The sequence below is a fragment of the Perna viridis genome, chromosome 13 (genome assembly GCF_037379345.1).
Source record: "Perna viridis isolate PV_CMFRI_1.1 ecotype Kerala chromosome 13, ASM3737934v1, whole genome shotgun sequence".
In the NCBI taxonomy this organism is placed as follows: domain Eukaryota; kingdom Metazoa; phylum Mollusca; class Bivalvia; order Mytilida; family Mytilidae; genus Perna; species Perna viridis.
Window position 1 is genome coordinate 18,801,963 of NC_142457.1, and position 20,450 is coordinate 18,822,412.

Genomic DNA, 20,450 nt, shown 5'->3' on the forward strand with positions numbered 1-20,450 from the left:
AAATCAGTCCAGGTTACTTTGATGCTTACATGATATTGATGTAAAATGCTGAATACAAACGTTCCGATCATTTTTATGAGTTGTGTCCCATTCCCTAGGTCTATATCCTTAAGGAAGATGCTAAGTAACTATCTTTCCAATCCAAAACAACCAACAAGTACTATCTTCAAAAAAACATTACCAGCGCAGTAAAATTTTGTTCTTTTTACTTATAATTTTCTACATTTCATTCAAGAAAATAACACATGGCACACAATTTCAATTTTCAATACAGTTTTTGGGAACACCACTAAGTTATCATTACTTGGCCAACTTGGCCAATCGGTAAACAGAATTGTGATCAGATGACTTGTGTTTCCATAGAAAACCGTCCTTAAGGTCAAAGGGCAAAAAACGAAACTCAGTAACAACTGCGTTGGAATAATTCTAGGGTCAGTAGCCACAATTGATCTCTCCCTGCATGTATAATCATAAGTAACCATTTAATCTTGGTATTCTAAACAACTGATGAATGAAACTTATGTTATGAGATAGCACTTAAAATCAATACAGATATGTCCAAGGATTAATTTATAGTTAAATCATTCAGTAAGCTGCTGAGCATTGACCACAAAGTATTGGTATATAAAGGAAATAAATTTGTATCAGAAACTGTTAACCCAGAAATAACTGCATCACCAAAAATTATTGTAATTTTGCAATCTAAGTTAGCATGACTTTAAATCTCGTGAATTCAAGAAAATTCGGACACCATTCACCCTGAAAATTCAATAATATTAGTTTTTATTATTGCGATTTGGGGTCAGTCACATATATAAATAATAACATGCTACTGGTAATTGGACAAGAAAAATAAAAAGTAATAAAATAAATAGTTTACATGACAATAAAATAAAATATTTGAAATTTGAAAAATTTGAAAATTTGATATACTCAAAAAAAGATTTGAGATTTGGAAGTGACAAATTCTTCAATAAAAAGAAGGAGAGCCAACCCACAGCACTACCCTCTTCGCTAAAGACCTGATGAAGCAGCTTGGAGACTACTGAAATTGGGTTATAAAGTTAAACTTGTAACTCTTTTAGGAGCATGTCTCATATAAAATAAAAGGCAATTAAGATATAATATTATCAATGTTTAAATTTCAAGGATGATGTAAACAAGCTAGCAGTGGAATTTTGCCAAATCAGAAGTAAACAGTATGCTACACCAATTAATTGTGCTAATTAATAAAGTCTGTACCCTATTTTTCATCATCAAACAAAAAATCTACCTCACATGATGAACAGGAAGTAGATGTGGTTGGAACTATTTCTGTTGCTAATTTTCCTCAATTCATAAAGTGAACATACTCACAGGTCACAATTTTGTGGTTTCAAAAATGATAATTTTCATATTGTATTTAAAGCCAATTTTGTGGGAGCAAAAATAAATACACCTAAAAAAAATATTCTTACAGTAAATATTTTGCTTTTGTTAAAGAAGATCCTTACTCAATAAGTTATGGTTAAGATTAATTAGACTGAACTTGTTGTGCTTCTAAGGTCAAGGGTTAAATTCAAACTGATTGTCAGTATGAGGACTCAATAATTGATTGCAGTAGGGCAGAAAGAATCTTGAAAATTCTACTTGAACAGGGTGATTCCTATATACCCAATGACTGAATGGACAGATGGACAGGGTGATTCCTATATACCTGATGAATGAATGGACAGATGGACAGGGTGATTCCTATGTACCCAATGAATGAATGGACAGATGGACAGGGTGATTCCTATAAACCCCCTACAAACTTTGTAGTGGGTACAGTCCCTGAACCGATCCATGCAACGGTTTGATGGATCGATGACCGTTGACTGATCGCTGACAGATTGATGACTGAGGACCTGTGACCGATCTGATCACAGTTTTGTTATGTAAAATGACGAATGATTTGTTATAAAAATAAAACAAATGTAAAATAGAAATACCAATTCATTTTCAAATTTATTGCATTATGTAAATATGTGTAAAATTTACAAATAAAACACTGGAAACCGTAAAAATATATTGACCGCTCTGTGGTCACGTGATGTGATCAACGGTTTGATAGATTGGTTTGACGTATCGATGACTGATCGGAAACTGATCGGTGATCAATGACCAATCGCAATTTCTGTTGCAAGGATCAGTTCAGGTACCGTAATATAGCTAAGTGACACAATTATAACAGAATAACTAATACAAAATCTCATTAACTTCCAAATAAAACAAACATTAAGTGCCTCTCCCCTTACTTTAAATATTCCTGTAAGTACCAGGCATCAGTTTCACAAAAAGTCGCAAGTGTGAAATTGATTGTAAATCATGATGTCACAATGCTATTTTAGTTTATGATGTCATTACTTACGATCAACTTTACACTTATGACATTTTGTGAAATTGAGACCAGTAGTAGTATAAATAATTGGCTAACACAAATTGATAGAGAAGACCAATAAATTATCATACTAAGAACAAGTAGACCAAGTAAGCAATAAATAGAACCCTCAGTAGCCCTCCCCCTTTTTTTCAAAATTCCTGTAATTATCATGGCTTAAACAACAAATTATGTAACGCAATTCTAACAAATTTGTTTTAAAAACAAAACCAAAAAAATGAAAACAATACAACAGCAACTTGGCTATCATCCAAGGAGAATAACAGAGTATTGTATCAACTCTAAGTGACAGGATTGGCTAGGGATTTCGAACAAATTGAATTTCACACAAAAATGTTCTATTGTTAAAGCATGACTTGTGTATTATTATATTAAGCATGTTGGAACCATTGAGAAATCTTCAACAATGTTTCACTAATATACAATACAGTTCGTGTGAAACTTACATTCTCCATTCGTGCTTGGTGGATATTTGGTTGTTCATGTTTTTTGGGGTTTTTTTTTTTGGTTTTTTTTTGTTTTTTGTTTTTTTTTTTATCTAAAACCTATTTTGATATTGTGTTTGTCTTTAAAAGCCATTTGAGAAAAAAGAACTATTAATTAATAATGCTTGAACATAATGAGAAAAAAGTCAATAAAGCAACAATCCAGCAGAAACAATATTGAAAAGATGGTCGTGCCTGAAACATGAATTATGGAGTTAATGCTAAACAACTCTTGAATAAGGCAGAAACAACAAAAAGTCTGTAGCTCCAGTTACAAAATTAGCATTTTTTCTAAAAGCACCATATTAACTTATTAATGTTTATTCAATGTCTCACATATTTTTTTTTAAACAACAATATGTTATAAGACAAAATTCAAGCTAATGAAACTATCGGGAATATTCCTTTAATATGGCAAAAAAAAAAAAACATCTAGCACTCACAGAAAGTTATTTGAGGACTCAGATTAATAATATCAATGTTTCTGATATTTGTTAACCAAGGAAAGTGGATATGGCTCACTCAACCTCCCATAGTGTATTAAACAATTTTTTTTTAGACACACCATAATATTTTGCCAATTATTTCTATAGCTTGAAACACTTACACATCTAGGTAGTGCCAATGCAACTATGTACAAAAATCTCAGGCAATCCAATAGTCATCAAATTTCAAGCAATAGTTTCAGAAATTATGACTTCATTATTGTGTAATTGAAAATTGCATAAGACTACAACAAAAAAGTAAATTTAATTTTCTCCAAGGTCATGCGTGGGGTGTCTTAGTCATGAAAATGTTCTATGAATACCTGCTTTTATTTTTGTGAATGGCATAAAGCTATTTCTGATCAAAATCATAGATCATTATAATTTTGAACAGATATATTATTGCTGGTAGGGGTATTTGCGGTAAAATATTAGTCCAGAAAATGTTCTTCCTTTGACTGGTATCTTTTGCAAAATACCCTTCCCTGCCAAGATGTATCTGTTCCTTAATCCCCAACAGCTGTAAAAATGACCAAAATATGTTTAAAATACACTTTTTTATCCAATCAGAATCAAGAATTTTTATACAAGGTGTAATTAAAAATCATATAATGTAGTTAATGCATATAAATTATTATATAGAAAGCAGTGATTTATAGCATGTTCCCTGTAAAATAATTTTCCATCATTTACAAGTGAAATAAATTCAGTAAATTCACTCTCAGATTTGCATTATATTTTCATAAATGGGGGACATGGGAGGGAATTTAAAAATCAATAAACATTAAACAAGATATTAAATTGCTGATGTTGTATGCAGATGAACTAGAGTAAATGACCCAAATATAGGCACTTGAAATTTGAATAAAGCAAACAATAGCCAGCCTCCTGATTGGTCAGTTTTAAACACCAGCAAGGCATTGGTTGGTTTAAATTGCCAAAATTGCAAAACAATGTATATTGTTAAATACTAGAACACAAATAATATACATTTTATTTCATATTTGTTATGTATATGTAATGATTTTATTTTAAAAGCAAAGTGGCAATGAACTATTGAGTAAATTTTGGTTTATTTACTGTATTTTTCTGACTAAAAGTAGATTTTTTCAGCAAGTTGACACTTTTGACTTTTGTTTTGTAGACCTTTGAAGTTTAAAACCCATTGTTTTCCCAACTTGAGCTTACATAGTGAAATTACTTTTTTAAATTTATTCTCAATTTGGGGGTAAAAATCTGTCAATCAAACCGGCGATCAATTGACGAAGATCATTGATCTGTGAAGCTATAGAAAATGACCATGTTATATAAAGTCTATGTTAAAACCGTCAGAATATATAAACAAACTACAAGAGAAACGTCCTAACATTGTTTACTGGAAAAACATTATCTGATCGAGTATTCCCAAGTTATTGGTCCTTTAATATGCAAATTTATGCCCATTTACAGTATGTCATAACACATACACACATGGTGCTAACTAAAATAAATTAAAGCTCTGACATAAATGACTAATTGCAAACAAATTAATTGTTTTTAATTTGAAATACTTGGTCGTTTTTTTATTATTAATTATCAGTCATAATTATGACCAATTCATCTGACTAATTTCACTTCCGTGCCCACACTTGACATGTTTGAAATTTCTTACACCTGATCTACAGTTCATATACTGACACGTGTGACGATGAACATGCCTGAATACAAGAGGCTAGATCTTCGTTTTTCATTCTAAGTTGTGGCCACTGGTCACATCAGAGGGTTGGCCATTTAGTGATGGTCAATTTGCACTATAAGTCATTAATGCAACTGAAATGTGGTGGCATAAAACGGGATATTGGCCGTTGATCAGGGGGTCGTTTCAGAGACCAACTACTGTACCAAGAAATCATAGTCAGATCAAACAAAACACATTTAAGAGTTTCAATTTCACTGTAACAGACTAAAACGGAATCAAATTTCAAACTCTGGTTATTTCAAATAGTTAGCTATCGTCCTGAAACTATCTAATACTAAATTATGGTGGATGAAAGTCAAAAATTGCTTGCACTCGATGATGTAGGAAAACTTGCTGCATACAGGTTTAAGTTAGAAATAGGCAAAGCCCAGATATTTTACCTTGGTATGTATTTTATCAAGTCATCGAGGGACTATGTCCATAATCTGGGCCAATGTGTATGCACATGTCTACACAGGAAAAGTACAATATGTGTTTTTCATATGATCTGAAATCACCTGAGAAGCACGTTTATCTTATATCATCCCACAACAAAAAAATCTATGAATAAGTAATGGTATGAAGATTGGTCCATGTTATTGTTGGTTAAAAACTTTTAATCTGTTGCATTTAAAAAACAATTTAATAAATATAGCTGAGGCGGTGAACTTTAATTGTTCTTTCTACTGAAAATTTTCTGCATTTCATTCAGAAAATAACACATGGCACACAATTTCGATACAGTTTTTTCAAATGCCACTATGTTATCAGTATTTGGCCAATTGGGAAACAGAATTTCAATCAGGTGACTTGCATTTCCATGGAAGATTGTCTTCAAGGTCAAAGGGTAAAAAGCGAAAATGTACCGACTGCATCGGAATAATCCAAGTTTTAAAATAACAAGTTCTGTCTGAATCTCGCATACAACACAGCACTAAAAAATTCCAGTTTTTGCACAATTTCATTATTTCCCTCCATAAAATTGATTAAAGTATATAGTTTATCTGGATGAAGAGTTAAATAAAAGATATTTGCACTGACTGCAGAAATGATAAAGTCTAAGTACATGTCAATCAAAATTCCATCCATATCACTCTGTACTATTGGTAGCGCTGCACAGAACATGTCAAGTATTACTCCTCAAAAAAATCATGCAGATATCTTATTTCTTAAATTGTATGCTTGAATTTCTGAAGACACAAAATTTGCAAATGAACCCCAACTCTCCCCAATTTCACTTTTTCAACAACTTTTAATACGTCCATAATTACTACTAAATATTGATAGTTCTTAATTCAATATAGCTCTTACTAAAGTCATGAAGAATTTCAGAAAGAAATAAACAGGTCCAGGCACCTTGTAATACAATTTCATTAATGTCCTAACACCTACACTTAAGTTTTTTTTTTTTTTTCATAAAATGTCTATGCACACCGAACACCTACAATGCTTCCACTACCACTATCAACACAATGCCATCATATGACCGCAGTTTCTTGCTTTTAAATAAAGCAAAGGTTGACCACAAATACCCAAAATAACATAATCCTACTTTTGAAAGTAAACAGTGACAAGCATGCAGTTATCCCCTCACTGCCAAATTCTCAGTTGGAATCATATTTCTATGATATTTAGAACTAAACTGCATAGCAGCCATCCTTAGTTTAACAGATTATAAGAGACAACAGCTTTGAAGTGCACATGTAAATAGTGAACTGGAATAATTCTAATGCAACCCTTTCCGTGTCTTTCTTGACAGTTTCATCTCAACACGTTTCAAATTTATAAATAGGAAGTGCATTGTTGTCATATCAAAATTGATTTTCTCTACTAGTCACAGATTATGCTAATCTTGATGCAGTAAAAAGACAGGAAAAAAACATTTTTATTACAAAATTGATTTCAGTTGTGGTAAACATACTTAAGATTTGCTGTCGCCAATTTTCACCAATTCAGTCAAAAAATATGTTGCCAAGGAAAATAATAAGCAAAATAGTGCCATATAACGAGAATAGATATGGTGTATGTGTCAAAAAGACAAAAATCCCATCTGGAAGTGTAGCACAGAAAACCAGAAAAATTTTCCTGTCGTCTTTTTGCACAATTTCTGTGAACAATCTACTATTGCACAACTTATAATTTGCAGTAATTCCTAAAACTGTAATTCTTACTGAAAAAAAATATTTCAACAGTATAATTTTAGCATTACAGTTCTTTCAGCAAAAAAAGCCAAAAGTAAAACTCCTGCCAAAATTGCACATTTTACTGAAACATCTCAATGTCTGAACCCCTATAAGGTGATCCCCACATCAATTAAACCTCAGGCAGCAATAATCTAAGAGAGACTATTTAAAATTGACTACAAGTGACAAGAAGACAGGAAACTTCATGCCTAATTCAATTCAGTGCAGAAAAGCAACAAGGTCTGATTTACTCGTTTTATTTCATTAGTCTAGTGGTTACTTCGACACAAACTTAACAAGTTGTCCCATAATAATCACTGTTTTACTTCTGGAATAGGGTTATGTTGCTACAAGATTGAAGTCATCACTACAGAAGTTTTATGGTCATCATCATGAAATCATGGATCGTTATGATGTATCCATCTGCGCCATGAAAACTGATTTATTCAACGTGTCATAGTTTTCCTTTCCTCTTTCTGACTGCCCTGGACTTGACTTTTTATGAGCAACTCAGTGGATGTTTCTAGAAAAGCAGAGGACGCATACCCTACCTGTGAATCTGGTCCATGCTCCCAGTTTTTAGTGGAGTCAGAGTTCATTGCTTAGTCACTTTTGTTACTTTGTATGCATTAGTAACTTTATGTTCTTTGTTGTGTGTCTGTTTTCCATGTCTAGTCTTGGTCCCTGGATTACATTCTTTTGATTTCCTCTAGAATCTTGGTTCTCTTGATTACCCTTACTACCATTCTAATATCAACCCAATGTTCAACTTTTTATCTTGTAGAAGTCAGACTTAAAGAATTTTGTACTTTTTACCCCAACTTTTGCTATAAAGTAAATGAAAATATCCATCTTTGCAATATAAAAGGTTATGGTCCTCAGTTCTAAGAGGTTATGGTCCTCAGTTTAACAAACAACAAAACAAAAGTTAACATCCTCCTCCGTTAAGTGCAACATGGCTTTTTCAAACTCAAAATTATTCAGTGTCTGTTCTTATTCAGTGTGGACTGAGCACTAACCTTAACTAAACAAGTCCTTCAGACTGAAAAAAGTCCAGTTTGGGACAATTTGATTCTGAAAGGGAGGGACAGAAAGATATATTTACTTTCAAAAATTTCTAAGCAAAGATATTTATTTACAAAATCTCTCAGCCCTCCCCACCCCCCTCCCTCCATCAGAATCAGATGATTGTCGCCATAGTCTAAAATTCATAAACATAAGATCATGTTTAAGAATTACAGTCCCCATCCAACTTTCACCTTTATAAGTAAGTAGATGAGCATCAGAATTTATAAATTTAAAAATCAAGCAATTTGAAAGAACTCAAGAAGTGAAAATATTACAACATTACCTATTATATACTGTGTACCATCTATCCGAGTTGTGAAGGCTCTTCTAATAAGCACCGGTGAGCATGGATGTGACCTAGTTTCCCTGAGAGCATCGAGGCTCGGTGCAGACAGTTGTTGAGGTTGGTCAGCATCGGTGACCATGACCTCGGGCAGGTTAGATAACGACCTGCTCATTCTTCGTTCAATTCCATGACAGTGTGTCCTCGATGAGCGCCTTTCTGTCTCCATTTTTATATACAAAAAATCCTCTTTGATCAATCTACTATAATCAGGCTATTTCATTTTTTTCCGTGGTCGTAAAACTTAAAACAAAATTCCACAATTACACAGAACAGAATTAACATCCCATTAGCAACATTCTTTTTAATAACCTTTCAAGTCTTTATTGTGATGCTGTAATTAAAATTGTTGGGTGCAATACAAACATTATTTAACTCCAGAATATCATAGTAAAAAAATCACTTCAAAAGTAATTTTGTTGCCACAGACTGTTTTTACCTTAAATAATACTACCGGAAAGTAACTTTCTAAAAAAGAAAAAAAAACAAAACTTTTTTCTGTCCAAATGAAGTATTTCCAATACACTTTCCTGACAATTTCTTCAGTAAAAGAATTTGTTCCTCGCACAGTAACAATATTTCTCTCCTGTAAATTTCTCCAAAAATTTTTTTTGCTACTTTAATACACCAAGTACTTTTTTTTCCTACAGATTTGATAATAATGAGTGTATTCCTATACAGTAGTTTTATCCACTTCCATCCCCTGCAATAATTTCCTCCCTAATAGCAGCAAATCATATCGAACCTCCTAAAATAAATATTCCATTTTACAACATTATCTGAATTTCATGCCTAATTCTGCAACACTGTAGTGACAGAGTAAAGCCTCATTAATTTTCACCTCTGAATCACTCAATATTGCTAGTCTACCATGCTCTAATTGAAATATTTCATTAAAAAATTCTGTATCAATTTGAGCCTAGTTAATAACTGAAAAGCCATAAAATATTTACGTAAGAAATCAGCCGATTGATCTCTGTTTAATCAAAATATGCATTCCTGTCTTTATCCTTACCTTCAATTAAAATTCATATCAACTATGTTGTAACTATAGATTATCATCCATGCTTCAATTACAAATTATGTGAAGGGAAGATTTAAGTATACAGTTTTGTGATATCCGCTATTTATTTTTAATAACCATATCTATCCATAGAGTAAACTCATCCTTCAAACCTGCTGAGGAGAAAATAACCTAATGGTGAAATACAACACCTAACATCTTAACGACACTAGCAAAATTCCATATTTACATGGCTCTTTTCTAACACTGTTGAATTCAAACTAGCTTAATTAATTTTACGATAACTTCTACAAGGTGCCTTTTTGTTGTTGGCAATTCAGGAAATGACAAAATAGGATTTAGTCAGAGAAATTAAAAAAAAATTGTAATGAAATGGACAAGTAACGACCACATGATTGTATTCTAGTGCTCAAATGTAAACAACGCTCCAGGCGAAACACTTCGGAAAACTGACTATTTCAATAATTACTTAATGATACAGCTAAAATCCTACTCAAAACTTTCAATGATAAAATTTCAATGTCCTCAGCAATAAATTACGAGAAATAATAATTACTGGTTGTTGAAAAGGCAAACAAATCAATGATGTTAAACAGATCAGAATTGTCAGCTTTTCTAAAATTGAATGCCTTTAACTGATGATAAAATTCATTTAAATATATATCATTTTCAGTCATAGAAGACCATGAGTTACGAACATGTAATAACCAATATTCCCAAAGCTTATTTTGAAAGGTATCATTTTGTTGACTACAAAATATACCAAATTAATGGTTTAAGGAGGTAGACCTAGGTTAAGAGAGACAACTCTTACAAATCATTGGAACGTTTGTATTCAGCGTTTTATACCAGTCTCATGTAAGCATCAAAGTAACTTGGACTGATTTCATTCCATTTCAAATGAAAGCTTGAAAGACTTTAGTAAAATTGGATGTGATACAAACATATCACTGATTTCAGGAGTTATGTCCATTACCCTAGGTCTACATCCTAAAATGTGATGATATGGGTAGACAGCTTAAAGTTAATGACAGTAACTATTGACACAAGTGTACAATGAAACATGCCTAAGCAGAACCCTGAATAAACCAGAAAACCAGGTAAATCCAGGACTGTCTGCAGATTTTGGTAAGGAAGGGTGTCAGATAGTATTTAGAAAGGGCATCTCCCACCAAGTTGATAAAAAAATTTTGGAAATTATAATTTTGGGAACTCCTGGTGCTTTCTGCACTTGGTTATAAGACTGATATTTCATGAATAACAAGGGGGTCCGATTACATCCAACAACCCACATTTTTCTGATGGCTTTGAAACCTAATACATGTATATTCAGAAATCCATAAATGTCAAGTTTCATTTCTTTTAGAACCTGTAAAAACCAAACACCTGCATAAACTAAACAGAATCTAATGTTTGAAAACGGTTTTGTTAAGGCAGATTTCACTGTGATGTCAAATTCTATAGCAATCTTTGTGCTATTTCAATTTGCATGCCAACTAGCATTCATAGGTTTGTCATTGAAGGAAAAGAATAGATAAAAAGCTTGATTTACGGTCCTGGTCATAAGAGCATTTGAAAGAAAACCTCTTTGTATCAACATCTGCCAAAGCACCTAAAAGACAAAAAAACAGTTTCTGCAGCATCTATGTCCATTTCCCTCCCCTAAAACTAATTTTTCTTGTCATATATTCCATACTTTATTAACATTGGTTACAAATTAAATGAATTGACATATCTGGACTTCTGAACTGAAGAATTTTACACTAACTGACAGAGATGTAGAAAAGAAACTGAAAAAAGAAACTAAATAAGGCCTGTGGATGAAACACTTTATCAAAAGGTTGAAAAAGACAATTTTATACCATATATACATTCGCTGAAGAATTTAAAAACAATAATCATTTATTCAAGGTTACAAATATAGTTACCTAAGGTGATTTAGGACATAATTCAATTTCAGACATTTCTCTTTCAAAAGTAAAATTTTCATTATTAATCGGTTTAGAATTGGCGTTGATATATTATATTTTTTTTAATATATCGATATCATATGGAAAATAACAGGGAAAAAATGATGTAATGATTCACATTATATGATATGATATGAAGCAAATATTAACATTGCATGATGGGTAATATCAAAATGTCAAGAAATCTTCACTTCAAAGCTGATAGTTTCAATAAAATGAAATGAAAAATCGTAATGAATATACAGAATAATCATAGAAACCAAAACTTACATTAAGCACGCCAAGCACGTCAAATTGACTCCATTTTAAAGGCGCAAGATTTAATTAATGGTCCTGTGAAAATCCTGCATACAAAAAAAAAACAAGAAAAACAAGAAAATCTAAAGTACAAACGAACCCTTGTTAAATTAGTGTAACATTGTGTTTTCCACTCTATTTTGTATGCATCATTTCTATATAAAGAACAAAATTCTTAAGGAATGCAATCTAATGCAATGTACATGTTTCTTACTTTAAAGATGTTGATTTTAATTCATCAAGGCATTAAAATCATGTGACTTCTGTTTATATTTACATGTCCAGTGAACCATGTATGCTTCTGCATGGTAATAGACTATCTCCTCTGCAGAGGGTATAATCACTACTTTAAAGCTTTGCAACTCAACCACACTCAGTATTTAAACCTGCCTCTTTATGTAAATTAGTTTAGAGTAATCAAGGGAACCAAGGTTATAGAGGTAATCAAAAGAATGTAATCCAGGTACAAAGACCAGAGATGGAAAACAGACATACAAAACAAAGAACATAAAGTAACTAAAATCATACATACAAAGTAATGAAAGCAAATGAGCAACTCTGACTCCACTTGAAACTGGATAAGGGAAACATCTCCACAGATTTGTAATGAGCAGCACACGTGCCCTGTGAATTTTTTTCACATACTGTATAGCAGAATGTTTTAAAAAGCTAGCAGACTGACCTGTAGATTATAGGTCTGCAGAGGATACATTGAAATAGATCAACCATTTTAATTGGAACAAAATCAAGTCTTAAGACAAAACTGGATTCTTACAAAATTGTACCGACAGCCCCTCCATCCCCACTCCTTTTCAAGCAATTGCAAGCTTTTCTGACCATATATTCTACTTCCAGTGAAATATACCAGCAGATCCTGCAATTTATTTGGTAAACTAAGCTGAAGATGGGAGATCATCCATGGAATATTGAAGCAGACAAAATAATTCATTGCATACATATAAGGAGAGTTAACATAAATATCCCATCATACCTATCAATCTTTGGGCGATTCTCCCTCAATGACAATGTCTCATGCAGGAGACTTACGTAAAAGTAAATTTTTGATGTAAAATTTCAATTCTTTAGTATTTTTTACAAAAAATGTAGTAATTATAACCTAAAACCTCTTACAAATCTTATACTTTTATATGTGAAATTATAATTTTTTTATTGACTTTGTTGAAGTTTTCCCCTAATGTGGGAGAAATAACATGTTAGTTTTATATTACAAACACAATACACAACTAAATTGCTGATGAGATAAACCAACACCTACAAGAGGTAATCTAGTTGAATTATGGTTCAGGGAATATAAAATGCTGAGAGGGAATATATCAACACCAGGCTATCTCAGCTCTAACATTTTATATCATTAGTGTTGACTGTAGTTTTTGAAAAGGACATGGTAATCCAAGTAAGAAAAGGGCACTGTAGCATGTAAGGGGCAAGTCTGAATTTGCACATCGTGCAAGTATTAAAACCTATTTAGGAAAAATTGACAGAAAATGGTAGGGCATTCACAAAACCCATCAAAAAGCTAAAGCCTTTCATACCCTTTTAAAACTGTTGGGTACACTAATTAAATGTGTTCTCCAGGTGAATTGAATGCATTTCAGCAATATAAAGCTCCCAAAAATTCTAGAAGTGAATTACCATCTGCCTGATTCAAACCTGGATTGTTTCTTTAAATGTATCACCACTTGCATGATTCTTACATAGATGGGTACTTTAGTGGTATCATCACCTGCCTGCTACTTACACCATCAAGTATTAGCAAGAATCAGGCAGCATAGTAATGATGTAAAATTTAAATTGGCTTCTATCTCAAGAAAACAACAAATTTCTCTGATCCTACATTAATCCACCATTAAGAAAAACATAACACTTTCTATCAATTCACATGTCTTTCCACTACAGAAAGAAAATCCCTTAGGAATGATGTGCATAAAGGCTGCATTAAGGCTGCAGCGAAATCTTAAATCCATGTGCAAGATATAATGCATAATTCAAGGATTATTGCATGAAGAAAATCTGAAGACAGATTCTAGAATCATTAATATGCAATAAAATAAAATCTAAATGTAAAGTTGGAGCTTGAGAATTTTAGAATTGATATCTGTAATCTTCTTTTCTTCACATTTGTTAAAAATTTTAATGTTCTTAATTTTGCTTTTAATTTTATGAGTATATCTCCTTTTATCAATTCTGTGAATATTTTTTTTTTCTATTTTCTTAAAAATTAGGACTTTAAACTAATCCCCAAAATTTCATTTTCTTTTATTTCAGCATCCTTTTCTCATTTCACTTTCCATTTAAGAGTTAAAATATAGAAGGTCAAAGGTCAGTGTCCTCTCTTATCTGTAAGTCTCATATTTTAGAAGAAACTGGACAATCTGGGGCATTCCATCCATCAATCCTTCCATCTTTTAAAGTTTTCCTATGACCTTCACCTTTAACTTATGACCTTGAAATTTAATAGAGGTCAAGGTATTACTCATGCATGACAAGTCAAATCTTACTGACATTGACATTCAAGTGATCACACGTGGCTTTGATGATAAAGGAAAACAAAATTAAAGTGCCAATAAAAAAGAGGGGTATACTTTGTATCAAAGGGCATATTTGAAGGGAAGAATAGCTGCTACTTTTTCTTCAATGGTATCAAGCCATGTGTTGGTCAAAATCTGGTTATATCATGATTCTTTCATTAGAGACATAAAAATTCAATTGAAATTCATCATTTCTGGGGAATGTGACCACAAATATTGTAATCCACACCATAGTACATTCCTTTGCAGTTTTGATAAAGAAAAGGAGAAAATAAACAGCTATTGTTGTGTCAAAAATAATAAAAATACATGCCCTAATTTCATCATTTTTTTCCATAAATCAGAGAAACCTATCAGCTATCACTATACAAATTGGAGACCTTCATTTAATCATCTATGTCGCTACCATCAGCAAAACTCCCTGTTGAATAGTACCACCATAGGAAAATTGTTTTCTCATTTTGACTTTTCACCAAAATACATTAGATCTGATTGCATAATCCCAGTGTGGATGTTCCAGTTTCATTTATGATTGTTATTGGTTCTGGAGTCTCCAGTTACATAATATAGAGAGCTATATAAGTGGACAGTTACTGAACTGTGAACAATTTCTGTATATAGATCTATTTTTTACAGTGGCACATCCAGAGAATCACCAAAGGGATGGGCACTGAGGTGGGGGGCACCTGCCCCCCCCCCCAAAAAAAAAAAAAAAAAATCCTTGATAAACACAAAAATATGATATTTTCATTTTTGTAAACTGATAAGAAAGGGCCTTATGATGTTTTAAAATAATTCTTTTTTGAACTATGAACAATTCTACATATAGGTCTATTCTTTTTAACATGATTCTTTTTTTCTTGCCATCAAAGTTTTAGTCAATTCTGTAATTTGGGCTGAGAGAAGATTGAAACAAGGGCAAATATCACCTTGAACTTTGACCCATAACTTTGAAAGTCAACCAGAAATTAGATTTTCCTAAGAATTAAGTGTTTACCAGTTGGAGGAGAGCCAAAAAATTGGTAACATACGATTAGTCAAACCTCATAATTTTAGAATGCTTCATTTTTGTGACTGTCAGGTAAGTGCGCTTTGTTTTAGTTATTTTGGTCCTCGGGTTTTCTAAAAAATGCAAAGTTGCTCATAATATGTCATGCCTGGGTAGACTGAAAAGGAAAGGAAAATTATGACACATGAACAAATCTGTTATCATATTGCATTTACCCCTAATTATCATCTTAGCATAGATTTGCTACTTCACCTTTCTTATCCACAATATACAGTTAACAACTTGAAATTCAAAGGGGTAGACCATCCATTATACCAACCCCTGCATTAAAGTTGAAAAATAATTAACGTTTTGTAAGAAATACGATTTTATTTATGATTCTATCCAAAAGAAATTCAGACCATGCACTGCTTCACAAAAATTTTGCATAACACACTTCTAATCTGAAAGTCTTGACATGCCCCACAAAACATACATGTACATGAAGGATGTTTCATTCTATAAAACAGTGCACTGGCAGTTTTATTAATGTTATTTCTGTTAGCAAAATGAAGACCTTAATTTAAAACATTGTCAATTTCATTATCCTGATTCCCAAAAGAATGGTTCCATCAAGAGAAAATAGTTTTAGAGTAAAACCCATTATCATGGTATCAAGTGAAGAGAGGTACAGACTGATTACTTTCTATCATAGTCAACAGAATGTTTGAAAAACAACCATTTGAATAAAAAAAAATGAAGAGTAAAAACAAGGGAGATAACTGCATGTTTTATTACTAATCAATCTCCTGTACAGAGAGTATATATGCTATTGCAAAGCTTTACATCTCCACTACAGTAAATACTTTACACTGCATTTTTATGCAAATCAGTACAGTAGAAGGGAACAGCTGATTTGAGTAGTGCTCACGTCTTGTAAATTTTTTTCCATCCTGTATAGCAGAGCGTTAAAGCCAGGGGAATCATACATACTTAATCAGGAAGCAGTTAGAGGTCTGTGGATGAGATTGATTACTAATCACATTACTAATGGTACAGTCATTTGGGTATCCGTCTGAGCTGGTGTACGTCTAAACATGGAGACTAAAAAATATAGTGTGCTTTCTTTTAGCCTTTTTCTGTTTTTTTTGTATCATATTGCCTCAAAAGTACATGGTAAATATCATGCTATGACATGTTTTTGAGGAAAGACATATTTTCATGAAAAATAATACTTCAGAAATGGGGTCTATATTATAAACTTAGTGAAAGTAGAAGAAGTCTATTTTTAGTTTGACCTGTTTTGGTGTGCCAAAGTTCATGCCTTTTTTTCTGAAATGGACTTAAAAATTATTTTTCACATTTCCTTAATTCAAAAACATAGTCAAAAGTGAGATTGAACTTCTTGTCTATTTTTTTAAAAATCATGAAAATTTAAGGTTTACTATAGAAGCCTATGGGGCAAAGAATATAAGACTGAGACCTTTCGTTAACAAGAGAAGAGTGAAAGCAGGGGAGATAATTGCTTTTTTTCTCTTTAACCATTCTGGTTAGTACAACCATTTGGGAAAAAGAAAGAATAGAATCACTAAAATAACAAATTCAGATACACAATGTCATGCCTGATACACCACCCACTCATACGGGAAGTTGACACTGGAACAACCACAATAGACAATAATGTATGTCCCATCAATTAAAATACCAAATACCGATTTTGAAATTTATCTATCTATTGGGAGTTAAGATAATTGCCACAAAATTCAGATGTACCGAATCACAGAAAGGTAGATTTAAAAAATTAAATGCTTACAGAAGAACAACCAATTTGAAATGTTTAACAAAATCAATCCTCTCTATTACAAAGGGTAATAACTTCACCTTAATGTATTTTTCTTAATTACAGTATTTACATAAGCAGAAACGAACTTTTCTGTAGTTTTGAGTAAACCCTATTAAACTTTAATCGTAAGTATTTATAACGACAAAAAGCTATTAACAAACAACTGTTTTATCAATGTTTCTATAGGATTATCCTCTCTCATTATTTATAAAGTATTTCATGTTTACTTAGAAAATTGCATGAGAGATTTGGGACTATATGATCTATACGGATTTAGATGTGATTCAATGTAATGCGGAAACCAGAGATAACAGTCTGTCTTTCAAAAACCACATTTTGGTAATGGTGACCTTGACTTTTGACCTTCTGACCCACTAACCTCAAAATCAGTAGCTATATCTTTTCTCCTGTGCACCTGTTGTCAGGCTTGTGTAACATTGTAATGTTTTAAGTGTAAGTATTTGTAAGAATCAGGCAAAATAGTAAAGATCAGAAACATGCATATTGACCACAGAGTTAGTCATTAAATCTTCTAACAACAAGATTTTAAACGGACTGACAGAATGGGCAGACAATATACACTCACTGAAAGTGTGTGCTTAAGGAGATAGACCTAGGGTAAGATAGTATAAACTCACTGAAAGTATGATATGCTGAATGTGAACAGACAGTATAGACTCACTGAAAGTATATGATGAATGTGGATAGATATTATAGACTCACTGAAAGTTTGTGATGAATGTGGGCAGATAGCACTCACTGAAAGTTTGAGATGAATGTAGACAGATAGTAGACTTGCTGAAAGTATATGATGAATGTGAACAGATAGTAAAGACTCACTTTAAATCTGTGATTTATGTGGGCAGATAATATACTCTCACTGAAAATTTATGATGAATGTGGGCAGACAGTAAAGACTCACTTGTAATCTGTGATGAATATGGGCAGATAATATATTCTCACTGAAAGTTTATGATAAATGTGGACAGACAGTATAAATTCAATGCAAATTCATGCTGAATGTGAGCAGGCAGTATACACTCACTGAAAGGCTGTGCTGAATGTTGGCAGATAATTAACAATCACTGAAAGTTTATACTGAACGTGGACAGACAGTAAACACTCAAGTGATACTGGTGGTGTAGTCATTCTGAACAAAACTTACGCATCAATTTAACAACTATAAATCACATCTATGTGCTTACATATTCAACATTCAAAACTGAATTACAAACACTATACTAAATAAATCTAGTAAAATTAATGGTATTTTCTACTAGAAATTGTCAGAAATTTGAAATAAATAAGTTAATTTATGAATCTAACTGACTTATATGCACTTAAGAAGCAGTCTTCGTAAGAATCATGCATATTCTGTAATATGTGATACATGTACATCCCAAAAGAGGCTACAATTTGTTTTGTTATTAAGTAACTAAATGGATCTCTATGATGGAATATATAATTGTCACTCCAATCTATTACGTCAAAGGACATAATGCACAAAGAAAATCCAATAGTTCATTTTGTACTTCAATGTCTATAAAGAGTTATCGCCCTTCTTCTTTAAAACTTGTACAATACATTCTATATAATTCATAGATATTAAAACCATTTCTGTTTGCTATAACAATTGAACAAAATAAATGAAGGCTTTCTAACTCTGTAACACATTTTGCATGATTCTTAGTTGGAGTGCTATAAAAATAAAAGGTACTTTTCATCAATCTTGCTATTTCAGGGAGGAGGAGTTTTTGTTTTTGTTTCTAATTCTTATTTTTGGATAGGGAACAAAACTTGATTGCTTCAAGAAGCAGTTAATTTAATTTGAGCAAAAAAACAGCATCCCAAATCTAAAATTAAGAACTCAGAGGTTTTGAAACCTGGATTAGTTTATTTTAATTCAATTCAGAAATTCAACAGATTTTCAGACACAGTCTGTATAGTTTTCCTTTTTACCCTTTAACCTTGAAGAAATGCAAGTCACATAATCACAATTATGTTTCCCATTGGTCAAAAACTGATAATTTAAAGTCGTCCAGAAAATTTTTTTATAGAAAATTGAAATTATGTCTGTGTTATTATTTCATTATTTTATCATGAAATATTAAAAATTATAAAAAAAAATAAAACAACAAAACTTGACTGTGTTGGCCATTCTTTTTTTCAACAATAATACAGTGAAACCTGTCTAAACCAAACTGAATAAATCAAAAATCTGTCTAAACCAGACACTCCATCAAGTCCCTTCAATGTCAGTTAAAATCAATTCTGAACCTGTGTAAATTAAACACCTGTCTAAACTAAACAAATTATAAAGTCCAAAAGAGGTTCAGTTTAGACAGGTTTTACTCATCTTCTTGTCATTTTCCCTTGTAAAAAGATGAACATCCTCTCAGTTCTTGACCTAAAAAGATCATCCAATGAAAGGATAATCCTCACATTGAGGAAAGTAAAAAAAAATTACCATTAAAAGAAATAAAAACTGAACTGGAAAATTTATCTCCTTCACACTGGAAGGAGACAAGCATTGTCATTTTTAATATCTTGTAAGAAATAAATATAAATGATCTCGTTGTTACCTTCAAAAACTGAAGTATCACTTTGATATATTATGAATACAAAAATTGCAATAAAATTGTTTTTTATATCCTAAACAACAGCCTTTTCCCATTCATCCAAAATACAGGTGAATTTCCTATATTGGTACATACTTAAACATGGTATGTATTTTTCATGTGGAAAAGAAATTTGGTTATGAAGTAGTTACAGCTTTTTTACTAATTAAATTTAGCAGAAATGTACAGAGGTTCAATATTAACAAACTTATTATAACAAATATAATAGAAATATAATATATTCTTATATATATATATTCTTCGGTTTTTGCTACATAATTCACCAAACTTTAAAAGCTTATGGAAGAGCATGCCCTCCCCTCTGCAGCAGGGCCCCTTGGATTCTCTTATAAAATTAAATGTTTGTAATACTTTCAGTTTTAAAGATTTTCTTGAAGATTAAAAAGCTTCTTAATTTTCATAAAAATTCAACAGAGCATTAAAGACATGGAACGGAAACA

The 20,450-nt window shown here is 32.0% G+C and overlaps 1 protein-coding gene across 5 annotated transcripts in view; it reads right to left on the reverse strand.

Annotated features, from left to right (window-relative positions):
- Nucleotides 1–20,450, reverse strand: part of LOC148599833 (dual specificity calcium/calmodulin-dependent 3',5'-cyclic nucleotide phosphodiesterase 1A-like) — a 344,294-nt gene that overhangs the window by 212,378 nt on the left and 111,466 nt on the right. For 2 of the 5 annotated variants that reach the window (XM_088559425.1, XM_088559423.1), the window contains one exon: nucleotides 8,641–9,448. The exons of 2 other annotated variants lie outside the window; for them this stretch is intronic. In XM_088559425.1, coding sequence (XP_088415551.1) covers nucleotides 8,641–8,869 — 229 coding nt within the window. In that variant the 5' untranslated portion in view covers nucleotides 8,870–9,448. Of the gene's footprint in view, nucleotides 1–8,640; nucleotides 9,449–20,450 lie in introns of those variants that run through there. One more of the 5 variants, XM_088559420.1, reaches the window with a different exon arrangement.